This window comes from Maylandia zebra, linkage group LG15 (genome assembly GCF_041146795.1).
Source record: "Maylandia zebra isolate NMK-2024a linkage group LG15, Mzebra_GT3a, whole genome shotgun sequence".
Classification (NCBI taxonomy): Eukaryota; Metazoa; Chordata; class Actinopteri; order Cichliformes; family Cichlidae; genus Maylandia; species Maylandia zebra.
The window spans coordinates 8,428,958-8,450,661 of NC_135181.1; the positions used below are offsets into that span (position 1 = coordinate 8,428,958).

The 21,704-nt window shown below is 40.4% G+C and overlaps 1 protein-coding gene across 5 annotated transcripts in view; it reads left to right on the forward strand.

The window, feature by feature from the left end:
• Positions 1 to 21,184, forward strand: part of sgk1 (serum/glucocorticoid regulated kinase 1) — a 35,614-nt gene extending 14,430 nt beyond the window's left edge. Inside the window, exons 4-14 of one of the 5 annotated variants that reach the window (XM_004541936.5) lie at positions 4,300 to 4,515; positions 8,093 to 8,156; positions 16,935 to 17,010; positions 17,227 to 17,302; positions 17,410 to 17,598; positions 17,715 to 17,846; positions 18,621 to 18,857; positions 18,978 to 19,073; positions 19,202 to 19,357; positions 19,440 to 19,529; positions 19,730 to 21,184. In XM_004541936.5, the coding sequence (XP_004541993.3) occupies positions 4,300 to 4,515; positions 8,093 to 8,156; positions 16,935 to 17,010; positions 17,227 to 17,302; positions 17,410 to 17,598; positions 17,715 to 17,846; positions 18,621 to 18,857; positions 18,978 to 19,073; positions 19,202 to 19,357; positions 19,440 to 19,529; positions 19,730 to 19,897 (1,500 nt within the window). In that variant the 3' untranslated portion in view covers positions 19,898 to 21,184. Of the gene's footprint in view, positions 1 to 4,299; positions 4,516 to 8,092; positions 8,157 to 11,889; positions 12,089 to 12,174; positions 14,940 to 15,282; positions 15,405 to 15,435; positions 16,810 to 16,934; positions 17,011 to 17,226; positions 17,303 to 17,409; positions 17,599 to 17,714; positions 17,847 to 18,620; positions 18,858 to 18,977; positions 19,074 to 19,201; positions 19,358 to 19,439; positions 19,530 to 19,729 lie in introns of those variants that run through there. The other 4 variants (XM_012916577.4, XM_012916578.5, XM_012916579.5 and 1 more) reach the window with 4 other exon arrangements.
• The last annotated feature ends 520 nt before the right edge of the window (positions 21,185 to 21,704 follow it).

A 21,704-nucleotide genomic window follows, 5' to 3' on the forward strand; every position in this document is an offset into this window, starting at 1 on the left:
CTTCCTCTTTTCTTGACCCACTGGAAAAAAAATCCCTTGTTTCATTGTGAGGGAATTTAGGAATTACTGTTGTTCTAATCTACCCTGAGAACCCCGCTAATCCCATCTTCCCCCTTGCTGTCCCAGAGCTAAAGCCAGAAATGCTGTGCCACAGAGGCTCAGTAGCTCCCTGAGACTGAGGCAAAACATTTGCTTCTCCCAGTAACATGCTCATCTCAGCTGGAAATGATTTTTGTGTTGTACTGTGGCCTTAGTACCCAAATACAAGCTGCTCCTGTTGTGCATTGTGTGCATTTTGCTGTAATTTGTGTCTCAATTTTGGCCTAAATCTGTTAGTACACCCTGTGTAGTACACTATGTGTGTAATGTATAGATTTCAACTGGATATTTGTTGTCCTATGAGAAAACATCCTAGTTTATACTGCAAGAGAAAGTAGCTTCAACTATCTTTAACAAAGTAGCTTCAACAGATCTTTATTCTACCTTTAAATAAATAACCTCCTGAGTTCTCATTTGGGAAACATTTTTAATTTATCCTAGCTATTTGGGATTAGTTGGGCCTGATGAATATAAAAACAAGTCTTAGTCAGGAAGTTGAGCAGGAAGTTGTTATTTTACTGTGTTTTTTTTAAAAAAAAACCCTGTATGTCCTCACATGGGTTCACTGTTTTTTGTTTTTTTTTAAGTATAACACATAAAAGTTAATGTTGCTTAACAAAGTATGAAACTATTGAACAGAATGAAGTATAAGGTGCAGAAAAGCCAACATGGGACAATGAACCATGAAGCAGCATTTTTAAATTCAGCCAGACATGTTGCCACCTTGTTTTTTTAATCAATTTTAATTTAAATGCTGAGGATTTTTTTTAAATGTATAGTTATCAATATATAATATATAAAGAAATGTGGGGAAAAACTTCCAAAAAATGGGAAAAGATAGCATTATATTATCTTTAAAAGGGGCCATGGGCTGAGGCATAGTAAATGACCATGAATATTAATGTATTGCTAAGAAGACAGGGTTCAGAGACCTTGTCACCGCAGTCCTTGAGATTTCAAGATGAAAGCATTCAAGCAAATCCATTGAAAATTAGAATGAGCCCAGATGAAAGCTCAAAAGCAGCTTAGGGTCAATATCCAAATCTTGAAATCCCAAATTTACTCCTTATCCACTTCTCTCTTTAACAGTGGTATTATTCTCTGTCTTGTTTTTAATTTCGGGTCTCCAGAACTCTCCTTTTTTCTCTGGCTCTGGGGCTCAATTTCCAGTTGGATATATTGCACACATTTGGTGATTTTATTCCACGTGGACTGTCTGAATCATAGTTTAGGCATAGCCTGTTCACTACTTGGATCAGATTTCCTACCATCTCTCATTAATTTTAAGACCTGTTTGCCATCTAAGAACGGTTTGGGGAGGTTGGGGGACCTATAATTGGATATTTTATGTAAGACCATCTTGGTTTATCGTTCTGTCTTTCAAACATATTTTTCTTTGTCTTCACGTTGCTGTTCAATTTAAGCCAGGTCGATTTAGACTTACACACTGAGGGGAGCTGGTGAAGGACATGAACGGATAAGCAGGAGAAGGCCACAAAAGGGTTACCAAGAGAGAGAGCTGAGCCGTGGGCTGGCTGTTGACAGCACCAAAAAACACTGTTGTTATCTGCTGTGCAAAAGCCTCTTGACTTGGAGCTTTATCATACAGTTTCATGGCAAAGTCTACTGTATGGGGCTTAAGGGCATACCTTTAGGCAGTTTTATATTAATTTATTACTGGCCAAAGCCATCTTTCTCCTTGCTGACAGGAAGCAGGAAGCTTTAAAAATTGCTCAGATTGAGTTTTCACAGAGCTATGTAGCTGATGTCTCCTGGTATAAACATGGAAAATATTACTTCCTGAGTTGATGAGGTGAAAGGACAGATGTTGTTGGAGAGTGCTTACATAATGTAACCACTGTTTTCTTATTGGTCACAGCACAAAACAAGGTCAAAGGAGCAGGGAAAGGACTGGGAATGTGGAAACGGCATACATATATTTGTATGTGTGCGTGTGATATGCACTCCCTGCGGACATGAATTTTCATAACCCCAGAAGGAGGCTCAGATAGAGGCCATTCAATAAAAAAGCATGCATGATAAACATGTACGGTCCAATCGAATGAATAGCACTCGTTCGATTTAGACTTGCATACCGAGGGTAATACTGCACATAATTAAATATGATGAAATGCACAAAAACACACATTCAGTCACTGACAACTCAGGTCTATCACATTTCCTTTCTAATATGAAGTTAAATGTGTACATCCTTTCATACATCAACAAGTCTCTAACTGGTTTCACAATGGTACATTTAAGTTTATTAAAACCACAGAGCTATGTTCCTGTTTATGTAAATCACTAAGAATAGTCACATTTGGGGAAATATATACATTCTCTGACTATATAAGATGACTGATATTGACTTCATGTCTTTAGCTACAGTAGTTAGCCTAGCAAAAACACAAAGACAGAAAATGCTAGCCTGATTATGTCAAAATACAAAAATAACACAACCTCAGAGACACAAATATTTTTCCCTGAAGGTTTTTGGTTTTAATTTGCATATAAACAGACTGACAGTAATAATTCATGAATTTATGGGGCATTACTTGGAATGCTAACTTATTAGCTTGATTTGTTAAGATATTCAATCATATACAGTTTGCCTCCACTCTAAAAGATTTCCAGTACAATTTCTCTGCCTGAATCTAACCTCATTTTAAGAAGACACTGATTCATGGGTGTGCATACTTACTATTTTACTGAGGTTCAGTGTGAAGTGAAGTTCAGTAGCCATTTATCTGGGTCACCTGAAACAAGTCGACACTGGCAGTGAAGTATTTGTGTCACAGCTTAACAACACACTGTAAAGCACAAAGCTGTTAGTCCTCCTGGTGTGCATGAGACAGATGGGGTTTTTTTTTAAAGAGAAACTGTTTTTCTTGCTACTTACTCCTTGTAGTCTTTTTTTGTTTGTTTTGCTAGCCACTGTTCAGAACAGCAAAACAGCACCTAACGTGACTCTCTCACATTTTTCTACAAATATAAAAAACATAATTTTTCCTCTTTCTGACGTTCTGATACATAGATTTTATTAACTTTTGTTACCGAAAAAAGTTGTTTTCACATATTTCACACCTTTTTTAAAAAATTCGTTTTGCTAAGCTAGACTGTTTGGCTGGTGGCGTTAGCTGAATTAACAAACAGATAAGGAAATCGTATCCATCCACTCTTATGTAAACCTCAGCCAGAAGCAAACACACATTTTTATAAAATGCTTAATTGTTCCTTTAAGACAGTGACTATGACTAAATGTCATTGGAACAGTATGTGACCAGAGAAAACAGCTCATTATGAACTCTCCTTCTAACATTGGGTAACAGCTAAAATCAAGACCTGAACTATCCACATACAGGAAACTTTTTTACACCGAGTTGCAAAATTCACCTCAAATATGCTCACATGCAACGTCACTCACACACTGTATTTCTTCATGCACTCCTATGCAACTGTAATGTTGGGTGAGCAGAGCAGTGACCGCCGATAGAGGCCTTGATAAGATTCATTTGAAATGGCTCCAGTCACTGAACATGTCTACTCTGCATGCCAAGGGCAACATTTCCCTTACATAAGAGCTTTTCTAGGTCACTGGCACATATATCAGTGTGATTTGGCTTCCTCAAGAAATATTTGCACCTTGACTTTAGTTTACACTGTCACATGTGTGATATATTTCTCTCCCAGACCTCCTCTCACTTTTATATGTGTGTGTGACAGAGCTCTTAAATTATTTCTGTTTCTGATATGTGTTCTGGCAGTGTTGCTGGCCACTCACTAAGTAGTGATTGAGAAGAGGATGTTTGTGGAGAAATTGTCCTCTGGAGCATGTGTCACTGTGCAGCTGTCACAAGAGAGAAGATTACTGCTAAGACTGAGCCTGACTCACTCAGTTTATCCAGTGCAAAGCAAATCCGAGTCTCAGTTATTTGATTCATGAATGGATCAAACCCAGTACAGTTTAATCCATCAAATTTAAAAATGTCACTCACAATTTTTTTAAACACATAATTTGAGGCATAATTTAACTAGTAAATTGGTTAAACTGCCTTGACCGGTAAATGTGTCATACTGTAAAACTATCCAGGTTTTTTACTGCTATAACCAGCGTATCAATAAAGTTCTATTAGTCTTGGATATTATTCTGTTTGAAACTTTATTGGCTAATGAAAGAACACGACTTCTCTAAATTTTCAGGTTAGGAAGTGGAAAATGCTGGCTCGCCATCATGGTGACGGTACAGGCAAGCAGAAGGAAGCAGAGCCCGACCTCCACCTGTGTGGCTGCTCATCCTGGGGGATTCACGCCTCACCCCTCTTGGCCAGCCCCGTCATGCTGGAGTGTTCTATTTGCAGCGGGCCCTACATCAGCTACGCCCTAGAGGACACCTGGCAGCCACGCCAGCGTACACAGGCAAGTTTATTCTACAGCTACTCAGATTATTGCATCAAATGCTAACTTGTTGAGATAAACAGTGGATCCAAGAGTGATGGGAATTCCAGGTGTATTAAGCAGGAAAATTAAGGAAATCTCCAAAGAAATCATTACCAAAACCGTTGTTATATAATATCTATAATACCTGTATGTGGAAATAAAACATTTCAAATCTATATGTTATATGTGAAAAGACTGATTAAATAAATGCACCACCAGGCAGTAGGAGTAGTTACTGCTACAGTGCTCCCATAAAGTAGGCAATGGAAGTCTTTGTGGTATTTTGCAGGATTTCTAAAGGTCTCTGTCAAATCCTCCCCAAACATTAATTTCAGCTCATTTTCTTTTTTCTGTGGTGCAGTGTGTTTTCCGTGAATGTTGACATGATTTTAGAAGATAATTCTCTACATGAAGATCTGTTTTCCACGGCACCTACAGTTTTATTATGGATCATTTGACTCCTACTCTCTGTAGTGCAAAATGCTGATGGGCACACTAGTTGCATTGCTGAGCCTCCCTTTTGTATTCAGAGTAGAGTTCACCTTTGTAGCAGCGTTAAGGACCTTTACCAGATAAGTGCTTACCAGTTTTTATTACCTCTTCGCCATTCTTCGTCTTTATGTAATGAAAGTGTCATTCACCTGCTTCAAAATGTTGCTACTGAGGTAAATGTATAACAAGTTAACATGGTTTAATATTTGCCTCTCTCCCCTTGGATAATAGGGCATGCCACATTCCTACTGCCCAAAATTATTCAGGGAACTCAAGTTCTTATCTGCCAGCTTAATAAATAATTAACAGTTTACTGGTTTTACCTAGCTATGGTAGCGGTAAGCTGTTAAGTTTAAGAAAGGATGACAAGATTTTTTTTCTGTTGGTATAAATGAAGTTCTGTGAGTAACTCTATTTTTTATATCTTTCTTTTGCTAAAACGAACCCAGATCAGAGTTCCTCAGTCCTTTGTTGGTAAAAGTCGAAATGCTTCTTTTCTTTTTTTGCTGTTAAATGTGCCTCATCCGATGATTCACTGTCAAGTTACACAGACCGCTACCTCCCCTTGATCCCAACACAGAAAAAAATAAAATTAAATAAATTCTTCAACCTTGTTCTCTCTGCTTCAACAAGCCACACTGGTCTTCTTTTGGAAAATATGATGAAATATTAATGAACAGAAACCCCAGATTCACCATCGCTATGGATACATCTCCATCAGACCTTCGCTGAATCAATAAACAACCTGAAGAAAAGGAAAGTTAGTCAGGAGGGGGTTAACGGGGAAGGCAGAAAGACAGATGCAAGTGTAAATCCAAGGAGAAATGAGAAAGGAGCATGAATGGTGAAGCGATTGTAGACTGTAGAGAAAGATGTTGACAGTATGAGGGGATATGAACAGTGAGTCATATATTTGTTTACAGTATTCGTGTCTGAGAGGAACGATGGAAAGATGCAGCAACTGTCAGCTATATAAAGACTTAGAGGTTAAATGACTGATGTGACAGGCAAACTGCTCAAAGCTTTGCCTCTGAATGAGTGAACAAACTGATGGGATTGGAATAACTTTTGTGCAGACACACAGGCACACGCACACACATCCTTATCCCTCGGCTTGTTTCGATCTTGAAAAAACACTCATGGGAGACTACTAAGTTTTCCGTGCTGCAATGTGGAACAACAAAGTAGGCTAAGATTGTGTTTACCAGGAGCCACTTTGAAAAGTTGATGACAGACGGCAACATCATTGAAAACTAATATCTGACAAGGCAGTGCACTTTGATGGGAATGCCCTGAGATGCAAATGCTGCCGGTCCTGTGACAGCTGCCGGTTATGTTGTATGTGGAAAAAGAAAAAGTGGGACAAGCTTAAGAAGCTACTATTGGGACTTGTGTGTTTACACTCGTATGTGTGAGTCATTTCTGCCTGTCACATGCAGAGAAATGTTTTGACAAAGTAAAAGACATCCAACTTCAGATGCGGATATGTTGACTCCATTACATTTATTTATGCTTCCCAGATAAAGGTTTTGCATTAAAAATACATTTTTCCTTTTATAGTTATCAATCTAGTCTTTCTAGTCTGTTGCCTGGTCTAGTCAGGGCCCATTTTTCATGTTTGGAATATAGATGAGTTTTAAGCAAATTTATTAAAGAGTCATTTCCACATTCAAGTTGTTAGCTATTTTTGTTTTAAGCAACAGATTCACAGAAATCCAAATAAATAATAGAGAAAATTCTATGAAAGCTTACTTATAAAGAGCCATGCACACAGGAAGAGACTAGAAGTGGTGTGATGACCAAAGACCATCAAAACTCAATGAAACTGAAAGACCTGGGTAATTGAACAGGTTAAATAATCATTTAGAAGAAGAAATGGTCAGATATTGAGGTAAATACAACTCAGCTTTGAGTCAAAAATTAAAGTGGCTTTCAATGGAAGCAAAGGATACATGTGATTGATAAATTATAGGTTGGAAAGCATATTAGACATTTATTAACTAAGCCCCGTAGCTATATAATGCATAATCCATTATATAAACCCTGCATTTTGCTTCACACCTAGTCGTAGGTCAGTTAGTGGATACTTTACTCCCATTGGTACCCTTTGAGAGTATGAGAACTGTGTACCCATCCACAGTGATTACTTTTGCCTAGTCATCCCAGCCCCTTCCTGTGTGCATTGCTCTTTTAGAAGCAAATGTAAGCTCCAGTTTGTAAGTTGACTAGCTCATCTTACCTCAACAATAAAATGCTATTTAGACACCAAAGTATCATTAACAATTAAATTCTATGTATCAATATGTAGCATAGTATATCAGCTTCAGAGGCACTTTTTTCTCCCTGCAGTCTTCCTGCAGCAACTCTTGTATCCTGTAAATGTCTTTGGCCCAACTGAACGAGATGAGTTTCATTTTGGCATTCTGTCTGACTGAAGAACAATGATGCTGTTATACTGTCGTTTAAAGCAAGCGATCCAACCACTTTTTAGAACAGGAAACCAAGAGAATCAGTGAAGTCTCACACTGGGAATCCAGCCTTAATAAGACATGTCGAGGGGAGCTAGCTGGAATGAAGGCCTAAATCAGTGTGGGAGAAAACCAGCGTGCTTTAAAATGCCAGCAGTCAAAAAGGTCACACCTCATATAGTCACCATTTATATAGTTAAGAATATCAACTTAGACTGATGATTTCAAAACAGCTTAGCTTTATTTTATTGCATTTTCCCCCCTTTATATTTTATTCTAGCAAATCAAGCAAAAAAGCATCGACTAAAGGGAAGGAATGGATTTTGACCTTTTAATCAACTAGCAATGAATCGAATTTGTCTTGATATGGATTATTTCACTGTAGATAGATGTTATTTTGTTGTACTTGGGTGTTATTCTACTGTACATAGATATTATTTTACAGTATATAGCTGTTCCTTTAGTGTATTTAGATGTATGCCATAAAATGGATTTTAAAACACCAACTAAAATAACAAGAACAATCTTACTTTTATATTTGTTTCTCTTGAGTATTTGACTTGCTTTTTCTAAGTGGTGCCATATTTTCCCCCCAGGCTATGGACCTGTACTACCACAATGAGTCAGACCCAGACAGCTACTGTTGCCCTGGTGACAGCAGTAAGTAACCAGCAACTAAGCCTGTTGTTTTGTATTCTTCCATTTCCTGCCTCCTCCTTCTTTCCCTCTGCTTTCCTACTGTGACTCCACATCACAAACTCGTATTCCTCTGTTGTTTCTTTCCACCATCCCACTCCAGCAGTCCCAGCTCATTTCTCTTTATTGTCGCCAGTGACGTTTATTTTTTTCTGTAAGTCCAAAGTAATCTTCATTTTGCTCTACTTGTTTGTTGTTGCGTCTTAGTCCAAACCTAATGAGGTTGTGACTTCACCTTACCTCACCACTTTGCCCTCTGATCCACCCTCTAAACTCCTGGGATAATAACTGTTGTTCAGAAACCAAGATTACTTATTTGTTTTGTGGAAACTTGCAAAGCAGTAGTTACAGAGGCAATCCTCAGGACCGATCATTATGCACACAATGCAGTGACCTTTTCTGTTTACAACCTCTCGGGCGCTTGTTGCTTACATGTGTACAGTTGGGTGAAAGTCTACCTTGGTTTATGGCCAAAATGACAGTAAGTGACTGTACTTTAATTTTCCATCATGCTTCACAGTTGTGCCACAAATCAAGCTCCAGTACAAAGTGCATAGGCTGTATGCGTGACATGTTTTGGCACACACTGCCTATCTTCTTTCAGTGGCTGTCAATTAACACAATAGCCAAAGCATAGGCTCCACCGAGTATGTCCGTGTGTGTCTCTGTGTGTGCGTTCCCACGAACCACTTTCCTCCCTCTTTGCAAATTCAGTTTATTAATTCTAAGTAATAAATATCAGATGAAAGGCAACATTTAGCATTTCCTGCTTTGCACTGGAATTGTACAGAATCTTTAGGAGCTATCTGTTTCCAATTAAATTATTTGCTTGTACTATCATTAACTGTGTAGAAAGTGAAATTTTAAGTAATACGTAAATGTCACTTAGTGCTATAAAGAACCACAAGAAGAACCATATTGCATTTAAATACCAGTGTTATATGACTGTTACTATATTGTTGTTTATTATTACTGCAGAAATAAGCTTTTAATGGCTAAGGTTGAGCTCATTTTAACAATTCTATACGTACTTTTTTGTATGTCTCGTCTAACATTCACAAAAACACACTGATGAATGCATCAGGGGCAGCTCAAGGCTCTGTTTCTTTGGGCTGTATCCTTGCTTGACTTTGACTTGTTGGAGCAGCTAAGATTTGAACCAGTGACCTTCCAGTGATTAGACGACAATCAAAGTGCGTCATTTGCAAAAAGCTTATCATATAAACTTTATCTATACAGAAATGTTCTCATTCATAAGCATTTGTAGTGCCCAAAATATTTAGAACAAATATTTTTGTTCTAAGAATTAAAGGTGCAGTACAATGGCGTGTACTACACCCTACACAAATCTGACTTTTGTCATCGGAGGACCTGTTAGAGGTCTGTTTCTTCTTGTCCAATTGCTCATTGATGCAGCTTATCTTTCTGCTGTGGTTTGAGGCAGTTGGGCTGCTCTGTGAAGGGAGTAGTACACACTCTCGTATTGAGATTTTAGATTGCTTTGCATTGGAGTAACCAACAACTTTGGAGTTTTAGAAAAATGACTAGCCATTTTGAAAGTGTTCTCAAATGTGTGGAGGCTGATGAACCAGACACTTAACTAGAGTTATGCTCACATAGTTTAAAAAAGGGTTTTCAAATGATCAGTTAACAATTAATATGATAAATTTGCAATCGATAACAGCGGTGTGATAGTTGCTTATCAAGGCCTGTACAAAACCTCGTAAAATTCAGTGCTTTTATAGCTAAAAAAATATATTTTCCTTTACAAGAGAAAGGTATTTCATAGTCGGCAAAACATTTTAAATCTGAAGTTTAAGTGCCTGTTTGAGCTTAAGCACAGTCCTGAAGTAAACTTGCATTCTGTACTACTGCAGCAACTGTGCTGCAGATCTGCAGGTAAGAAATGTGACAAGAACCGTATTCTGGTTTGTTTTTTGTTTTTTTTGGCTGGCAGTAGTGTGCCTGTTAATAATGGGAGTTTTCAGCGGATGGATAGAAATCCAAGCAATTAGCGGAGATGGTGACAAGCTGTTCCTGTGGCCTCCGCTGTCATGCTGCTACATCCTGTCGATCCACATTGAGCAATTAGTGGCTTTTGGAGTACTTAGAAGTTGAGGACCGTCACATATGAGTCGTTTACAGTGATGCACCGATGTATGTGACACATGAAGCGGTGCAGAGAGACAAAGACTGAGGGATTGCTCCAGTAATAATAATAATTATAGGGAGCAGGGATCTGACTGGCTAATTTTTACAGAGGAAACCATGCCTGTGTTATTTTTTTACTCCTCTCAATAAGGGCAGTCTTATGTAACCAACACTACTTGCAAAAGAAACCCTTACTGGAAACACAAATATGCTAGTGCTATAAATCAGCATGTACACATTGACTTATGGTGCTTTTCCCTGTGGCAGCAGGTTTATATAACATGTTAATTGCTAAGCCTGGATTTGAGTGTGTGCATGCGGGGGTGCGTGTTCTCAAATTTTCCTTTTGTTCTGATGTACAATATTATCAAAAGGTCTGTTTTAAAGCTATTATTTACTCTTTTTTTTCCCTGCGTGTATGACGCATCATTTACCTGTGTCAACCTGCCTTTCAGCGCTTAACACACAAACATGCTGCTCACGCCTACACACAGCACGCACATATTTGCAAATACAACACAAATATATGCATATAATTCGTAATATAACATACAATTCCATAATAACACTGCAAATCCAAAGTGATATCACAGGACTGAGAAGAAAGTCTGAACACATTAATTTGTATTACACCTTAAAAATTAATAATAAGACCTTTAATAGAAATATATATAGGTCGAGATTAGCTTGCTCCACTTTTCTCAGCTAAGCTACTAATCACAGATAAAAATAAAAATGTAACAGTGATGTAACAGTTTTCTAGTAAAACGCTATGCCATCTCTGACACTATCATGAGTGTCTTCCTGGAGTTACATAAACATTTCAAGGAAATGGGAATTTTTGGTGATTGAGTGACTTGCCATTTTACTTCAAGGAAGTGATTAGGAAACTTCAGGGCCAAACATATACGCCTCAAATGCCACAGGTGACCCAGTGGACATGTCCATCAAAGCAAAGATCAAACCGGGAAGCAAAGGATGCGGTATCGATATTGATAGTCAAGCGGGCCATCTGACAGTCCTCCATGTCCAAAATAAAAGCCTAGCTGTCCTCTGTGAACAGCCGAGGACTTTATATAACAGTGTCATTTGGTTCCTCATCGCCAAGGCTCATTCACATTCATCACCAGATCAGCTTTACTCACAAGCACCCTCACCATCCTCGACACACAAAGAGTGGACATTAGGACATGGACGGATGAGAGGCTGAAAGAGATGAGCGTATTTAATAAACGGATGCCAGATGCCGGAAACAGGATGAAAATGGGCATATGCCGGTCTTTGTGTATGTGTGGCTATGCTAAAGGTGGGTGGGATGAGGCAGCAGGATTGTGTTTCCATGTATACTACAACTCTAATATCCTGCACCAAGTCAACCCCATCCTGTCCTTTCATGGCTCACAGGGTCTCTGTGTGAGTCAGTTATTTCTTTGGCATTGATGGCAGTGCCACTCACGGGTTACATAACATACTAGTGTCTCACACACATAGGCAGCAAACACACAGCGTGAGTATTGTGGGAGCCTCCTCTTGTTCAGGCCTGAGCTTGGAGCAGCCTGCGAATCCTGAGGCGAAAGCAGGCCAGATAGGAAAAACACTGAGAGAACCTTTGTTACAGCCGCTCCCTCGCTCCAATTTCTTCCTCTCTTCTGATCTTCGCTCAACACTTTGCTCTCATTTCATTCGACTCTTGGCTATGACCAAACAAGTGCAGAGTGAAGATCAATGCTTACACCCTGACGAAGGTAAGGCAGCGTCTTCTTCTTCGTCTTCATCGTCATCTTTTTAAATCTTCTCCCTCAGTGCAGAAATGGCTATATTTTCAGCCATTCCTCTGAGGACAAAATGCAAGTCATTCTGCTAAAGACTAATTTTTCAAGTTCAGCACTACAGTAGCTCTCTCTTGGTATGTCATTTTCCTGTCATCTTGCTATTTTTTGAAGGAAGAAATATTAGATGCTTCAACTTGTGTGGCATTTCTGAATTTTCTGAATGTTGATAAAAGATGTCAGTTTTAATCCCACGCGGAGTGTTGCTGAAGTGTCACGCAGAATCGTAGATTAAATGCCCATTGAAGGATGTCACTACCACACAGCACCTTGCACTGCCTCAGTAATAAATATCTTTCACTCAGTTCTTGGTGGTGCAGTGAGGACGGGCATGTGGAGCAAATTTAGGATGTGCTTCCAAGTACTCTTGTGCCCTTTCTCCCTTTTTTAGAAAGGGTGCTCTGTGGGTCTCTCTTCAGGCTTGTGGGTGCTTGCATGTCCTTTCAGACTCCCTGCAGGTTTGTTTTGCCCTCCAGCTCAGCGTTATGTGTATGTGTGAGTATGTGAATCAGGTGGCTGTGGTGGGCAGATTAATAATAGATTTTGCCCTGACTTAAGGGAGAAGAAGAGACAGCAGTAAAAAGTTGAGGCTGTATTTAAAAAACTGCAGAGTCACCCATGGAAACAACCTGACTCTGCACAATTCTCATCTTTGAGTGTGAGACTAGAAAGTTCGATTCAGAACACCAAGACTGGCAGGGTAGTTTTATAAGTGCCCGTGAGCAAAACTACAGTGTGCAGATTCCTAATAGCCAACATATCAATCAGACTCTGGGGGAAATAATTATTTGATCCCCTGCTGAATTTGAGTTTGCTCACATACAAAGACGTGAACAGTCTTTAATTTTTATGGAAGTTTCATTTTAATGGAGAGAGAAAGAACGTCAACTAAAAATCCAGATATAAAAAACACATTACATAAAAGTTATAAACTGCTTTGCAAGCTACACGGGAGGAGCTTGTTAATGATCTGAAGGCAGATGGGACAACAGTCACCAAGGACACGAGTGGTAACACGCTACGATGTAATAGAAGCATATGTACAGACCCTTAAGTTTGCCACTGAACGTCTAAATGATTCAGAGAGGCAAGGAAGAAAGTGTGGTCAGATGAAACCAAAATGGAGCTCTTTGGCTTCAACTCGACCTGCTATGTCAGAAATGCTGAGCATGTCCCAAAGAACATCTCCACAGAACATCTCCACAGTCAAGCATGGAGGTGGAGACATTATGCTTTGGGCTGTTTTTCTGCTAAGGGTACAGGACGACTTCTTGGCACTGAGGGTCCATGCACCATCAAATCTTGGCAGAGAACCTCCTTCCCTTAGAGAGAACACTGAAGGTGGATTTTCCAACATGACAATTGAAACTGAAAGGTTTTATAGAGTTTCTGTAAAGAGGAGTGGTCCAAAATCCCCCCTAGTAACATGTGCAAACCTGGTGTGCAACCACAAGAAACATCTTACAGCTGCGCTTGCCAACAAGTGTTTCTCCAACAAGTACAGAGTTGTCATGTCATAACATGCAAAGGAATTTATAACTTTTATGTAATCTGTTTTTAACCGACTATATAAATGTTGATGCTTGCAGCTGATCAAAAAAGAGAAAACGGCTTCTCAGAATAGACCAAGGCTAAATAATTTCATGAAAAGCAGACATATTCAGGCTCCAAGGTTTAGCTCATTAATCGATAAGAACTCGGCATTGCTCCTGTTGCTCCTGACACAGGTGTGCCAAGGCACTGTTAATAAATACCCACAAAAAATTAAGATAAAAACAACATAAACTGCATTGCACAACTTTTTTTTTGAAAAAGGCGCAGTTTACGTCAGAGTTCGTGCAGAACTGCAATAAATGATCACTGCCTTGTCATTTGTATCCTCACCTCCCCTGCTTCCTTTCACTTATCACTGAGATGCCTTATCTCACTCACTCCCAAAGACTCCCAAAGAAAAAGAAATATGGGAAAATTCATGAAAGACACTACCGTAAGAACATATCAGGTAGATAAAAGTACTCAGGATAATGAGAAAGCATTTCATCAATAGACAGGTTAATTAAAGGCCCAAACACTGGCAACGGCCAACTTGCCAACTCTGTGAATTTCTGCATCTTTTTTAATTCTGAGCGCAGCGTGTGAACCTCGGGTGGCTGGTGGAAAAACACTGGATGTGAAAATGAACTTTTTTTTAAAGGGGGAAATGTTATTCTTCTTCTACACTTAGCCTTTAACTATAACCCAGCTTCGTAATGCTGTCACAGGGAAGTACAATCCCAAGTATACAATACAGATGGATGATGAGGATTATTAGCTCATACTTAATATTAGCCTTACCCTTAAATCCATATCAATGTAGGGTGGAAATAAACATGTGCATTTTTGTGTGGACACTTTTATTCATCCATTCATCCTTTTCCACTTATCATCAGGATCACGGGGTATTTTTAAATTAAAGTTCAAAGTTTAAATGCTTAACTTACAACTCGAGCAAACTCAAGGGGAGCATTTGAAGGCAGCAAAACCCCCGCCCTCGAGAAAAGTCATGCAACCATGCAACGAAACACAAAACTTGGAGAGTGGAAGGAAATAGAGGCGGGACGTATCCGCCCTTTTAAAGAAAGAAGAAAAAAAATGCTGGATGAAGGTCTTCAAGAAAAGGAATGCGGTGTAGTTCGATTACCTCCCTGCCGAGGAGCCAAACCTTTGTTCTAGTAGTGATTGGGATATAGAAGCATCCACATGAAAGACAAAACGACATCTCTGACGTGTAAGTACGCTCAGTATACTTTTGAAAACACCGGCAATCGTTTTACAAAGAAAGAAAGAAAAAAAATCGCTGTTGTATTTGGATCGTACACTTGTAGGAAACTACAAATCCGCAGTGGGGTTTTTTTTTATACACTTACGGCGCAGGTATGCGTATTTTAATAGTTAACTAATGCAAAGCAAGCGCTTCTAACACAGTTTGTGCATGTCTGTGTGTGTCAGTGTGTCCTGCGAAGAAAACACAGGCACACATACTTGGTGTATGTGGGGTGGGGTGGGGGGGGGGGGGCTCCCATTCATCCCATAATCCCATGACCTGGATTTATGATGCTCATATCTATTTAATTGTCTTGCTGATAGAGAGTCTCTTTAAAAGCGCAGGTGAGAGCTTGGTAAGTCTCTCTTGCAACTTGTTGAGCTCCGGTGATGCTGCAGGTAGACAAAATGAAAACTTCCGAGCTGAAAGGTTTGTTTTCTGTGGAATCTTATTGCAGTGCAGTTTTTTTCTTTTGATATTAACTACGGAATTGAGATCTTTTAAAAATGCATTTTTCTTGTGTTTCAAAAATTGTGCGGCGCCACTTTGGTACTTAGAGTGCGTTTGTCTCCGTTCTCCTCACGCACAGTGATCGGCGTCTCGATTAAGTGCTTTTGGCCTTCACATGAGATATCATCTTACGCACATTCCACGGAGGGGTGTAGATAGAACTTGAACCAGGTGCCTTACATAACCGTGTATAACTGAGCCCGTCTGCTCTTCAAGTGTGCCAGCGCAGAAAACTAATCATTTTCTGCATTGTTACACACATTTTTTCAACCCTCATATTCTAATACTTTGCTTTTTTCTTACTGGCAAGTTAAAAACACACTGTTTCGTCTCTGTTTTACTTTGGACTGACTGTGTACAGGAGTTTCACTCTGTACTTTTCCACTACCAGTGGCTTTTCTTGGCATCTGGCCTCCCTCGGCTCAGGCTCTCCCTCTTGTCCTTTGTGTGCCGGGACAGCCTGCGTCACTCCCGACGGTTTTAAAAGAGGAACAGCCAAAAATTGAACTTGATAGTCCTCGTGACGAGGCTATCAAATTATTTGTACTGAACCTTACTGTACACTCAGCGCGAATACACACGGTGCAGGAATGACAGAAATAAACAGGGACTTGTGGAACAGTCACGAATGTCTCGATCAGTTCTGTTTTAGTGTGCACTCATTTGTAAGACAAAGTCCATCCTGTATGCCTGAAACACTAAGTGGCACCATATGTTAGGCTGTTTACTGGATACATCTGGATTTCATTTGCCCATAGGGTTTGTGTTTGCAGTTTTTGTGTGTGTAGATTGAAAATGTGTTTATTTCGTGGTCGGTTCAGACTGCCTGACTCTCGCCTTACTCTCGGGGGTGTTAAAGTTGGAATGGTATTGCACAAACTTATGTGCAAATACCATTCCAACTTTACAGTGAGTACAGTAGTAATCACATCTTTTTTTCTGCCTTTTGTCCATGTTTTTGACGCAAGCACGGCTGATGTGCGGCCATGACGCGTTGGGAGCGCAATGACCGCTGATTTGTCGAAAAACGGGATCGATCGCCTTCTCTTGGTTCACTTACCAAAGCTAAATGTTTACCAAGGATCACGCCCACCCGGGAGGTGGAGTAGGGGGTATGGAGTGTTGTGGCGTATGGGGTGGAGAGAGACAGCTCCTCCCTCTTCGTAGCCCTATGTAAAGCGAGTGCCAGGGCTAGATGGAGTTTGGTTTTTGGCAGTCTGGAATCGCGGAGCTGCTTTTTAACTCATCATGACGATCATAACAGAAACGCAAGAGCCTGTGCTGACTTACTCGAAGTCTAGAGGGCTAGTGGCATTAGTCACGGGTATGGATAACAACAAGATTTTAATTTATGATGATGATTAGTGGAATCTCTATGTTGCTTTTTTTCCTTTTTAGTCCAGTGTAAATAATCTTTCCATCCGTCTTCTTTTTTCCATTGTTTTGCAGCTTTTATGAAACAAAGGAGGATGGGTCTGAACGACTTCATTCAGAGGCTAGCCACAAACTCCTACGCCTGCAAGCAGTGAGTATCAACTCACATCTGACTCATATTATTGTTCTGCGCTCAGAGTGGAGATTGAAACATTGGGAAACCCAACCAAACATTCTAGTTATACTGCACTGAAGAAATATTTGATGTGTGGAATGATGTTAGTCTTTTCATATTAGTGCAAATCTTTGGTCATTTGTGTGGAGATGAACTAAGTTTGAACTCGGTGTGGTTGTTGTTGTTTTTCAGTTCCGAGGTTCAGTCCATCCTGAACTTGAGTCCTCCTCAGGATCCTGAGCTCATGAACACAAACCCCTCTCCTCCTGTAAGTAAAATGAATTGTGCAATATACGGGCATATCCTCTGTTTTCATGCTTATCATACATGTTATGGCTCCAACTTTTTTTAATCATCTCTGTCCTTCCCTCACAGCCCAGTCCATCCCAACAGATCAACCTCGGCCCATCATCCAATCCTTCGGCCAAGCCCAGCGACTTCCACTTCCTCAAGGTTATCGGCAAGGGTAGCTTCGGAAAGGTTTTGCTTGCACGCCATCGCACGGATGACAACTTCTACGCTGTGAAAGTCTTACAGAAGAAGGCCATTCTCAAGAAGAAGGAGGTATGTGTGCTTGCAGACATGTTTTTGAATTTGAACTCGTACACACAAATTGCAAGCATACCACGCAAGGTGTGTTCATGTCATCCCCCCTAACCACCTCTCTTTGTTTCAATCAGGAAAAACACATTATGTCAGAGAGGAATGTGCTGTTGAAGAATGTCAAGCACCCGTTCTTGGTGGGCCTGCACTATTCTTTCCAAACAGCGGACAAACTGTACTTCATCTTGGACTACATCAATGGCGGAGAAGTGAGTTACTAGCTCAACTGCTGACACGTAGAAAGATGGACAGTCTGATCTATTTAATGCTGGAATTAAGGTCGAATAAATTAGAGGATAACTTTGAGATAGAGGAAGAAACGAAAGGGAACAGAGGCACCAGACGTGACCTGTAAACTGAGGAGGAGTTTAAAGGAATAGTAATGCCTTTCCAGATCAGAAACAAAGATGAGACAGAGCAGAGACAGACAGAGGGGATATCCTGTCATGAGAAGAAGAATAGAAGCTGCTGCTCTCTGTTTTTTTTTTCTTTTAAACTAAAGGAAACACCTCTCAGGAAATCATCGAGGAGGGGGGGGGGGGTTGGGACAGCAGAAAAAACTGTGGGCCAAAAATAGCAGCGCCATTCAGACTTGGTGTGCCTCTAATCGAGCTAATTTCCTGTGATTGTTGGACGAGCAAAGACAGTGCTGATTAAATATGGGCCTCATCAGGAAGCAGGATGCATTTACTCTCTTTTTCTCCTTTCTCTCTTTTTCCCTCCATCCTGCCGGTCTCTCACTCCACCTTTGGTCCTCAATTCATCTGTCTTCTCTTGTCAAACTTTTTAAGCTGTCGCCATCCTGCCTCTTAATTTCCTCCCATCCGGTTTCCTTTCTGTCTCTGTCTTTTTTCATCCATTAATTTCCTACCCCTACTTATATATATAATTCTAACAGTGTAATCAAGTTTAGTTATCAGGAACAAAACTGCTCTCTGCACTTGTTTCAAAGACACTTTTTTCTGTTTCCCTCTATGTTCCAGTTGTTCTACCACCTGCAGAGAGAGCGCTGCTTCCTCGAGCCCAGAGCCAGGTTCTATGCAGCAGAGATCGCCAGCGCACTGGGATACCTGCACTCACTAAACATTGTCTACAGAGACCTGAAACCAGAAAACATCCTGCTGGACTCCCAAGGACACATCATTCTCACAGATTTTGGACTCTGCAAAGAGAACATTGAACCCAATGGGACAACATCAACTTTCTGCGGTACTCCAGAGGTAAGGAGAAGCTGTTCAGTGTGGCTCTGCTGTTAAGGTTTTCTCACAGTTGTCTGTAATAGCTGACCGTTTTAACTTACCATTTCTTATCATCTTTTGTTTTTTTTCCTCCCTCTGCAGTATTTGGCTCCTGAGGTGTTGCACAAGCAGCCGTATGACAGGACAGTAGACTGGTGGTGTTTAGGAGCTGTTCTCTATGAGATGCTGTATGGCCTGGTGAGTACTTCTAATCATATTACATTACTTTAAATTGGAATAAAATTAGATATTTACTGTTGTCTTATTTGGAACACTGAAAATATTACAGGCATTTATGCTAATTTCCTCTTTTATTCTGCCACCAGCCTCCGTTCTACAGCCGCAACACAGCAGAGATGTACGACAACATCCTGAACAAGCCACTGCAGCTGAAACCCAACATTTCCAACTCGGCTAGACACCTGCTGGAAGGCCTGCTGCAAAAAGACCGGACAAAGAGACTGGGCTGCTCCGACGACTTCGTAAGTCTCCATCTCATTTGATTGTTTACACACCACACGTGGTGACGAGCATCATTTAATTGTTTTGTCATTTCTTTTCCAGATTGAAATTAAGAACCACATATTCTTCACCCCCATCAACTGGGATGACCTCAATGCAAAGAAGATCACCCCTCCCTTCAACCCCAATGTGGTATGCTCCCCTTTTTTAATACTCTGTTAAGCCCTGAGAAAGTCAGCTTTATGAATTTTCACTGTACCCGCTCTTAGTATTTACACAACGTAACTAAAGAGCATGAAACATCGTCACTTAATAAATTTCCAACTATGGTAAGGTATTTTAAAGGTTGGCTAATTCCTGCTTGTCTCCCTGCTCCTTCCTCTCTCATGCAGACGGGGCCCAATGACCTACGGCACTTTGATCCGGAGTTCACAGACGAGCCGGTACCCAGCTCCATCGGTTGCTCCCCAGACAGTGCACTCGTCACAGCCAGCATCAAAGAGGCGGCCGAGGCCTTTGTGGGCTTCTCTTATGCCCCATCTATGGACTCCTACCTATAGGATTTAAACACAGGCACTTATCATAGACACTAGTTTAGACTTATTGGGCATGAAACGAGGCATGCCCGTGGACTTGCATCGTGACCCCACTCAATGTTTACCATCAGAATGATGGACATCTCCGAAACCTAACCCCGCGACAACTCTGCATCTACAAAGACTTTAAACATGTGTACTTTGCCACATCCTCTGCAACTCTTGAATGCTTGCCACAAGAGGATGCCCAGTTGGAGTTCTGATCCTCAAGCTTTTACTTTCACTACCTGCAGTCCCCTTTCAGCCTTCAGTTGTTCATCTATTTCCTGATAGTGGAGGTCGTTTGCACACAGGCAGCTTAAAAGCTCCCCTTGATCCCGACGCCACGAGATACAAGCACACGTCCAAGTTCCCACCTTTTTCAAAGAGAGGAAGGCCGGACCAGGCCCAGAGAAGATTTCCATTTTCATCTCTGTAGCGAAAGAACCTTCCCTCTTGAGATTTCTGCTACCACCTGTGAGGACCTTACCTTTTGAGCGCGAATGAGTAGCTTGGAGATGACATTCATTTTGGTGCTTTAGTTTCTTTTCATGTACTTTCCGTGTGTTTTGAAAAGGGAGTTATTTAAAAACCGAATGTTACAGAGAGACAGATGGGGTAATTTAATTTTTCTACAAGGTGCCTTTATATTTTTTTCTCTCCATCAGAACTTACATCATTTGAGTTTGACTGTGTCGACACTAACATCAGAGTTTTATCTGCTCTGCACCTGATTTTTTTTTTGGTTTTGTTGAAGTCACTATCGAGGAAAGATGTAGCACTAAGTTAATCCAATTCTTCTGTCTTTAACATGTGACATGTTAGAACTCGAATGATGTTTCACGTCTTCTTTTGCACATAAAACAACAATGCTGATAGATGGAAAGAGAGCGCACTGCTGCTGCTAGGTGGCGACAAGAGGGATGTGTTGTGCAATGTTTTGGGGAGAGCTGCTCGCCGACCGAGTTCCCCCTCATTCCTCCAGTCTTCCACCTGCCACGCAGTAATGTTAACGGCAGCCCGCGGACGGGCTGACACTTTAACTGAACATTCCATTTTAATATTGCTGTAATGCAGTTTGACGGTATTTAAGTTTGTTTGTATATTTGGAGTTCTGTGTACTAGTTTTAATGTATATTCAACAACAAAAAATGACTAAAGGTATGCTTAAATATGTATACAGTATGTAACAATGTTAAATGTACTGTAAATTGTAAAAATTGTTTAAGATTTACGTGACCATGTTTGGTTTGCAATAAAAGTTTAACTTTATTACACCTTACAAATGTGTTATTATTATTGGTAAATGACTTGTGCACAGAAAAGCTTAGCTGATTCCCCTTTGGCTTGAAATGTCTTTGCCTCTACAGAAAATAAGTACTTCAGAGTTAAAGAAAAGCCCAGCATGAAGAAACATTTACTAGTCCTGGTTGGAACACATTTGAACTACTGAATGTCCCACTTTAGGTTAGAATGAACTTTATCCTCCTCCATGCGTCAGCAGCCTTACACAACAGTGACTATGACATTCAGCTGTGTCTGCCTGGGTGTGTGAAGGGTCAAAGTATTTGCTAATAAAGCCAGTACAGGTTAAACAAAAGTCAGTGCACCCATGAGCAATGCTTTGCTTTGAACTAGAAAACAGGCACATAGGTGAGAGGCATTTTGTTCCAGTGCTAATAAACTAATATTAACAAAATAAACTAACAGGTTGGCATGCTGATGAGCTACTATGTCCTTCTGCTAGAGTTCAAGGTTGTGTCAGTACTCAATAACATCCAGGGGATTGTTG